Source organism: Engystomops pustulosus, chromosome 7, assembly GCF_040894005.1.
Source record: "Engystomops pustulosus chromosome 7, aEngPut4.maternal, whole genome shotgun sequence".
Lineage (NCBI taxonomy): Eukaryota > Metazoa > Chordata > Amphibia > Anura > Leptodactylidae > Engystomops > Engystomops pustulosus.
Genome location: NC_092417.1, coordinates 29,839,087 through 29,848,405, shown reverse-complemented (window position 1 = coordinate 29,848,405; position 9,319 = coordinate 29,839,087). Strand labels below are relative to the sequence as shown.

The 9,319-nt window shown below is 42.7% G+C and overlaps 1 protein-coding gene across 1 annotated transcript in view; it reads right to left on the bottom strand.

Annotated features, from left to right (window-relative positions):
* Positions 1-363: 363 nt before the first annotated feature.
* TMEM121 (transmembrane protein 121) overlaps positions 364-9,319 on the bottom strand; it is a 54,987-nt gene continuing 46,031 nt past the window's right edge. The window contains exon 2 of the mRNA XM_072115247.1: positions 364-2,079. Coding sequence (XP_071971348.1) covers positions 636-1,574 — 939 coding nt within the window. The 5' untranslated portion in view covers positions 1,575-2,079 and the 3' untranslated portion in view covers positions 364-635. The remainder of the gene's footprint in view (positions 2,080-9,319) is intronic.

Below are 9,319 nucleotides of genomic sequence, written 5' to 3'. Positions count from 1 at the left end.
TGATCATAGTTAATAGAAGTAGTTTCAGAAACTGATGTAGATATAATGAAGAGAGCCATGTGTTCCTTCAGGGGACCCCTATTTTCTTAGGAGGTGCTGGAAGTAGTTACACTTTTACTACACCCTTAATCTTTTAGGTTAGGGATTGTATGAGTCAGACCATACAATACGGTGCATCCTTGTGCTATACATAACCTCTAGCCATATATCACTACATAAGATGGACCATACCTGGGTTAAAGAGATCAAGGGACATAAGTTTTATTAAAATATTTTTGTGCCTTGGATACCATTTTTTTTAAATTTGAAAACAATCTGTTAAACAGAGATGGGCAAATTCTTCTTATAATACAGTACAATGGGTATATGTGAGTATTTATTCACGTATCACTAGTGCAATCTGAGGATATCACACACTTGTGTATTATCTGTACACATAAAACACATTTCAGGCCGTAAGAGACATAGCAATTCCTGTTTTTCCCCCGAAAATGTTCTTATAGGGTGACTTTTGACAGATGACATAGTGAAGTAGTAATTTGCCCATCACTTTTATTAGCCACCAATATTTCCATATATTCCATTTTACGATTCAGGTCCATAAAAAAAAAACAAATCATTGAATGGCAAAGCTGTCATGTATCCATGATTTCCCTGGAAGGAGACTGCTCGTGGTTGACTCCTTGTGTATTGTGAATTGTCTGATTATGTGAAATTGAATTCTGCTGTAGTTCTAATGCAATCGTATTCTGCGGAAATTCCTTCACTTGCTTCCTGTATTCCAAGAAAGTGCAGACCTTGGTGGATATTGCAATAATATTCTTGCCGATGAAGATGGTGGAGACTCTGCTGTCCTGAAATAAAATCATGTTGACCACTCGGATAAAAATGGTGACAATGTTGATGGTCACCAGGCTGAGGACGGGGTAAAGCATCATCTTCTGAGGAGCAATGTGCTCCCCCTGCATGCTTATTTCACTCAAAGAGACACAAGGTAAAATCAAAAGTAAGATGTAACAGTAAAAAAACATGAGTCCCTCTGCCCATATAGGAAGTCCTGTTTTATGTGGCTCCCACAAATTAGCCTGGATATCCAAAATGTCAAGTAAGTCGAGGGCCACCCAAAAGAGACGACCCCTCAAATCCTCCTTTTTCCTGAATGTCCTCACATACTCCATGCTGTCTAGTGACACCAGAACCAAGTAAAGCCCTGGGACAGAAATGGATAGGAGTAACGTCAGTGCTTTTCGCGCCACCGTATCTACGTTTTTCTTATCCGCCTTGTAATTCTGAAATATAAAATATAATTTAATTTCCAAAACAAATATGTACAGAAACCACAAAATCATTGCATATCCTCTCTTGGCTGTTTTTACTTCCGCTCCGACCCAGACGGCCACATAGCGCAGAACAATCAAGAAGCAGATGTCTCCGACCAGCACGATGATGCAGACCCCAATCTTTCTCGGGCCTTGGTTTTGCTCCACCAGATATGCATCCATGAAGGCCATGCTGGTCATGATGACGATTGTTGTAAGACACACATGACGCTTGTCTGGAGGTGGAAGAACCATTTTTTGCCTCTATGTTTTGGGTTTTCATGAAGAAAGTACAAGTCTCGTGCATTAGAAATGCCTCATCAAGAAAGGGATCATGGCGGATTTACTTTCTCAGGATTGATTCATGTTGGGGCCTCTTTCCATTTAGAGATGCTTCATGATGTCATCCCAAAGGCTTCCTTCTTCTCATCAGGCTTCCATGTATGATCACAGTATAAAAAGTAGAGTATATAGTAATAAATCCACATAAAATGTTAATATTTATGCAGCTTTGTTACCTGAGGTGATGTCCAGGGTTACACACAGTCATCAGATGATGGGATTTATCTCCTGTGCTGTCACAAAAACATTGCTTTGAAATTTCGGAAATACTGGAAAGGGGATTGTAAAGAAAAGAATCTTCAGAAAGAGGAGGAACGGAAAACCGCGGAAAGTTTAAAGTTCTTTTTTAGTTGTTAGTGACATGGATCTTGGTGGGATCCTACTGTTCATGTTTCCAATTCGTTGTTATATTTCAGTTCTGAAAAAAACAAACAAACAATAATTTAAGAGACTCTTCCGAAATACCACATGTATGGTTACAGACTCTGTACACACTGGGGCTCATTTACTAAGGGTCTGAATACTGCACTTTCTACGGGTTTCCCCGGGTTTTTGGTGCACGCAATCGGAATGTGGTGCATCGGTGTCGGCATGCATGTGACAGAAATCAGGGGACGTGGCCATCGGACAACCCGACGGATTCGGAAAAGACGCGGAATGTAAAAAACTAATTGTGTCGCAAGATCAAGCACTCTCATGCATCAGGAAGAATAAGGTGAACTCCGGCTGAGCTCGACGCAGCGGTGACACCTGCAGGAACTCGGGCACACGATCTTAGTGAATCAGACCCGAATCCTCGTCGGACAACGCACCACGGGATCGCGACAGGACCGGGTAAATAAATCTGCCCCACTGACTTCAAGGAGCACCTTTTAGAGTAACCAGGATTGATCGGGCACGCTACCTTCAAATCATGTGGGATCCACCATGGATCGCCCAAAATCAGTCAATGTTGGATCATGCTCGATTCTCAATTGATAGTCTTAGGCTACATGCACACAGCCGTGTATTCACTGGGGTCAGAACTCGGGTGTAGCACAGGGCCGGGTGGAGAAGGGAGAGGGAGTGAGCGCTTTTCACCCTTTCCCTCTCCAAACAACAACACAAATCTACCCAAGTATAAAACAGGCCAAATTATGGTTCGGAAATACGGTGAATCAAATGCATGACTGTATTTTCCATTGAAAACGATCGTGCCTTGGGCTAGCTGTGAAAAAAGTTGCACGTTACGGCTAGCAGAAGGCAAGAAAATGAGGCAAGAGAATATGGTCGTGTGGATGTAGCCATAAAGCGTCAAATGTCAGGTTCATAGTTTATTAGATGATTGAATGGCCCTAACAAAATCTGAGTAATCTATTGTTCTTAGTAATGTGTGTGGTTACCTAATAAGAACTTTAGAGGGAACCTAATAAAAACATTTTTATGAAATCAAGAAGATTTTCACATTTTCATCATGGAATTTTAAAAATTCTTAATACAATATTAATTGAATAGTGGGGGTCATTTACTAAGGGCCCGATTCGCGTTTCCCCGACATGTTACCCGAATATTTCCAATTTGCGCCTATTTTCCCTGTATTGCCCCAGGTTTTTGGCGCACGCGATCGGATTGTGGCACATCGGCTCCGGCACGCATGGGACAGAAATCAGGGGGCGTGGCCATACGAAAACCCGACGGATTTGGAGAAACCGGCGCATTGAAAAAAAAAAAAAGTGTCGCGGGACACGCACTTACCTTCACCAAGTATAGCATCGTGAACTCCGGCGGGCCTCGGCGGACTTCAGCGGAGCAGCGACACCTGGTGGACGTCGGAGGAACTGCCTTAGTGAATCGCCGGAAGGCCCGAATCCACTGCAGAGAACGCACCGCTGGATTGCGAATGGGCCGGGTAAGTAAATCTGCCCCAATGTTTTTTTTAATCATTGCAATAATGTGTGTTGCAATGATACAAAAGGATTCATTACTATCATGCACATACTATTATGCACTGATATATACATTTATACGTTGACATGTACAGTGTATACACATCAAATGCAAGAACATATAGTATGTATACAGTATATCCTATATACAGACATGCAGCATATATACAAACACACATACAGTACCATGTACACCCATACAGCATAGACACGCTATATACACAGACATACCAAATATACACATCCCATATGCACACACATATAGTAGATATACAGTACATCATATATACAGACATACAGCATATATACACACACATACAGTACCATGTACACCCATGCAGCATAGACACGCTATATACACAGACATACCAAATATACACATCCCATATGCACACACATATAGTAGATATACAGTACATCATATATACAGACATACAGCATATATACACACACATACAGTACCATGTGCACCCATTCAGCATAGACACGCCATATACACAGACATACCAAATATACACATCATGTATGCACACACATATGGAGCCTATGCACATGACATATACACACATCACATTGCTGATTCGCTAAGTGGACGTTGGGACCTCAGTTCTCATGATCACTGGGGGTCTCTGTGCTTGAAACTGTTACCCATACTGTGTAAATGGACAAGTGGGAAAATTCCTCAATTACTGCATCCAAAACCAAGCTTATTCCAAAAATCAAATTATCAGTATGGAATTACTAACCTAAAATCACATGGCGTTAATAGGTGGGCATAGCCTTTATACATATACTTATAATATGGAAAAAACAGCAGTGGGCAGAAGACGTGGCCTGTTAAACTGTTTCCGGATGGAAAACCAGAAGATTTATTTTGGCCTTGGTGTTGGGTCACATCCGATAGATTGTCATGGATATAAAGTTAATGAACCTAAATGAATAACACGCGCTCCGTCAGACCACTGACCTTACCGCTAACACTTTGTAATCCTGAAATACCGGAGCAGATTGTATCAGGGTAATGGATCTGACACCTTCCGCTCTCCAGGGACTACATTATGATCACAATGGACAACCTCTCCTTGTGCATTATATTTAGACTTGTGGGTAATATTTCCTGGAGAGTCTGTAGCACCAGAACCACCAGTGATGGATGTAGTTGCTTTCACCTCTCTGCACCGCTGGGTTTAAGAAGAATTATGTGCATATAGTATTCATAGCCGGAGCACAGGGGTCTGCTGGTAGAAAAATGATAAAGGGAAACTAGCACAAATCTATTCACAGCTATCTGCTAATGGGGGCGGGGGAGCCGGCGACACAAAAACCTGAGAGGTGCACAATGGAGAGCAGTGCCGAGCTCAGACGCCATAAAGAATAACAGAGCCGCCGGTGTTATTGTAGGTAAAACCATCTGTAGTTATTGTATGAAGAGAATGAATATCCGTGGCTGATCCACGTATACACCAGCAGGTGTATAATGTAAAACTGCTGGGCCCCAACCCACACTCTGTACTATAGTACTGGTCTATGCAGATTTTGAAAAGACATCTTATGGGCAGAGGCGTAGCTTGGGGTTCAACATAAAAAAAAACTACAGGAGTGGCCCCCTACCCAGGAATACCAATATTCCATTCTTGTGCCATATAGTGGTAGGTCCAAAAAATGTTTTCTATATTAAAATACTCACAGGTGTATCCTGAGGGAGCTACAGATTCAGGTAAGTCAAACCCAAAAACAAACCAAAAACTGAAAACATTTAATGTACCAAGCTTCTACCTTGAATAAAGACGCGGAGTCCTTGTAAAAGGTATGGAACCAACAGCACTTTCTAGTCCTCCAAATAAACAATAAAAGAGCTTGTAACCCGTCTCCTTTTCTTTCTCCACTGGCCCAATTGGTAACCGTACACACTGCTTCAAGAAAAACGCATTGCGGTTGTCTGGCAGGTCCGGCTCAATTTTTGGCTCCTTTCGTTGAGAAAAACAGATCCATAATGCAAATCACCAATGACTAGGGAAGTGCTTGTGAAAGAGACACAGATAGAGTTGAAAGCTGTGAGTGTGCCCCTCAAACTCATTTGGGCAGATTTACTTACCCGGTCCAGTCGCGATCCAGCGGCACGTTCCCTGACGCTGATTCGGTTTCTGCCAGGATTCACTAAGGTCGTGCGACCGATATCCACCAGGTGTCGCTACTGCACTGAAGTCCGCTGGAATTCACTTCCTCTGACTCTGTGTATGCGAGTGCTATTTTTGCGACACATTTTTTTTTTTTTAAATTACGCAGTTTTTCCGAATACGTCATGTTTTCCGACGGCCACGCCCCCGATTTCTGTCGTGTGAAAGCCGGCGCCGATGCGCCACAGACCGATCCCAGGGCAATTCGCTGCAAATCGGAAAAATTCGGGAAACCCCGTGGAAAAACGCAATTCGGACCTTTAGTAAACGTGCCCCAATGAGCCCGGAGCCACTGCTCCCTTTGCCCCCATGATAGCTACGCCTCTGCTTATGGGGCTTATAAGACTCCTCAGGGCACCCTCCGTACCTTCATAAATTACACCCCTCTTTGGGCTGTTACCCATCTGGGGCACGAAGGGTATATTGATAATAATGATAATATGAAAATGCCCCAATTAAGAAAAAAACCCACTTAGTATATTTTTAGGAGGCACTAAGAGGGTATAAAGTGGTTACTGCATTGTGAGGAGATTTACTGTGCAGATGGGAAGATTGCTGGAGAAATGTAGAGAGGATGATAGAAAACTAGAAGATATTCTGACTATTCTGAAATATCCAAAAGGGTGAGCTGTGGTTGTTTGAAGTCGTCATGATAAGGTCTGGGTAGAATGATAAGAAAAAATGTATGAATGTAAGAATTGTGGATTAAGGATGTCAATGTTTGGTCACAATCACCAAAGGTGTTTTCGGAGGAAAGAAAAGCACTTCAGGATATTTTGGATAATATAAAAAAATGCTCAAAATCAATGTCTCACAGTAAGTGATAAATAAAGCAAGACAGAGCCGCAGAAACACATATTTCAAATTCAACCTCGGAGGAAACAATTAAAGGGATGTCCAGCCACCGAAAAAAAAAAAACAGACTTGGGCAGGAGACCTAAAAAGTATCGAAATGGAATAAAATACTTCTTGTTTTACTTACTTCACCTCCTTGAAGGCATAACAGGGGGGGGGGGCATATTGACAAATCTCTGGGAGATGCCTAAATCATTTACTGTAGCAGAAAATCCAAGGGAGGATGTCGGCTGTTAGGTGATATTTTGTCAATTTTATTTACACTGGGGTCGCGTTCCTGGCAGAAAAGTTCTGCAGCTTTGATTTACTCGATGGAAATCAATGACAGATCAATGGCAAGACAGTTAGGTCCTTTCACAGGGAAAAAAATACATTTCTACACTCACCTAAAGAGAGAGGTATTAACTAGAAATACACTGAGGCCATTAAGTTTGGCATTTATATTTTTTAGGACCTTAGGGTAGACACTATCGGTAGAAAAGTGTGACAATCCGCACTCCCTAGGGTTATGCAAGATCAATCAGCTATTGTTTTTCACAGACACCACTGAACATACGGGTTCAGAGAGCCACATGAAGTGAGAGACTGGCCCACGTAACTTCTGACACCATACTCACCCAAAACCCTGGAAGGCTGAGAGTCCCTTTTCACTCACTTCAGTGAAACAGAGCTCACAGAGCTGCATAGTTCGGCCACCAGCCTCTTGTTAGATATAAACCCGGTCCTTAATAGGAGTATATTGGGCCAGAAGTCAGCCCAAGTAGCATATATATTGTGGACCAAAAACACAAATGTGTAGATCAAGAGAAAAGAACATGGAAACCTAGCAATTGTCCCCCCCCCCCCCCCCGCTATATTCACATAGATGTGCATTTGCCAGCCCAGCTGGGAGCCCGAACACTTGTGGGAGCCCGAACACTTGTGAGTGCCACGCTTACTTTTTTAAGGGGGCACTCTGCTGGACATTTTATTAATAGGGCACTCTGCTGGATATTATATTTATGGGGGCACTCTGCTAAACAGTACATAAATGAGGGCACTCTGCTGGACATTATATTAATGGGGGCACTCTGCTGGACATTATATTAATGGGGGCACTCTGCTGGACATTATATTCATGGGGGCACTCTGCTGGATATTACATTAATGGGGGCACTCTGCTGGACATTTTATTAAATATGGCTCTCTGCTGGACATTATATTAATTGGAGGGGCTACTGTGCACATTTCATTCATGCGGGGAGACTACTGTACATTTTATTAGAGAGTAGCAGCTGCATTTCCCATCCTTGGCCTATACCTGAGTCAATAAGCTTTCCCAGTTTTTTTGTGGTAAAATTAGGAACCTGGGCTTATACTTGGATCGGCTCATACTCCAGTATATATGGTAATAAAAAATCCAAAGATGGATTGGGTTGTCTAGGGCCCCCCAGTAAAATCCATTCTCCAATGCCCATCATACCCTAAAAACAGGCAACACAAATTTGTAATGCTTGCTCAAGCACTGGATAGTAGCGATGCTGTATATCTATATGTAGTACAGTCACTGTAGCCTGCCATGCATCACTCATGCAGCATCTGGGGGTTCAGTTGGCTCAGGGGTCCACTAGGGGATTCGCCTTATCACCTGTGGGCCAGCCCAAGTCTGAACTAGTCTTTATGCTTATGAGTAGGTGTAAAATCAATTTCTGACAATTGAAAATGAAGTATTTAAAATCCATATACAAACCAATGAGCACATCCCTTCATAAATCAGTGTTTGAGGTACAGGTGAGTACCCCACCCAGTCCTCTGTAGCTCACTGTGCTGCTTTGGGATGGGTCTTGCTGCCAGTTAATAAGGCTGGACCCTATGCAGAAGGGAGCAAGAAACTAGCCGTTATTCATCAATACAGTAAGGAGTTATTGTCTGATCTGGGGTCTGCATTATTAACCATTGTCTGGTTAGGGGTCCTCATTATTTGCTATAAGTTGGTTTGGGGTATATATATATATATACACACACACAAACACATATACGAGGGCGGTTCAATAAGTACCCATGTTAGAAATGAAGACACCATTTTTTCCCAAAAAATGTTTTATTATTTTAACCCCTCCCGCGAGCCATTTCTTCATGTGTTAGGGAACAAGAAAAAGTCGCAGGGAGCCAGATCGGGTGAATACGGGGGTGTGGCAAATAGTCATAACACAATCCATGCAGTTTGTCGGCAACAACTCTGGATGAATGTGCTGGTGCGTTATCATGGTGAAACGGCACTTCTTTTTCACCAAATGCGGCCGCGTCTCCTTAAATTTTTTGCCTAAGCGGTCCAATAACTCAATGTAGTATTGTCCAGTGATCGTTCTTCCTTTCTCTAAAAAATCCACCGTGCGCATCCAGAAAAATCGTCGCCATGACCTTTCTGGCCGATGGGACCATCTTCACCTTCTTTGGAGCAGATTCACTGGGAGAAATCCATTGTTTTGATTGTTGCCTAGTTTCTGGTGTGTAGTGATGAATCCAGGTTTCATCAACGGTGACAACTCGACGCAAAAACTTCTTTGGATCTCGCTTAAATTGCTCTAACTTCGAAGTTATCAGCTGCATCCGCTAGTTGTCCACCATGTGCAATTGCGAAACTTATTGGGCCGACAATATTTTCATCGCCCACTTATCATGTAAGATATTAATTGCCGTTCCGGTCGACACGCCTACGGCC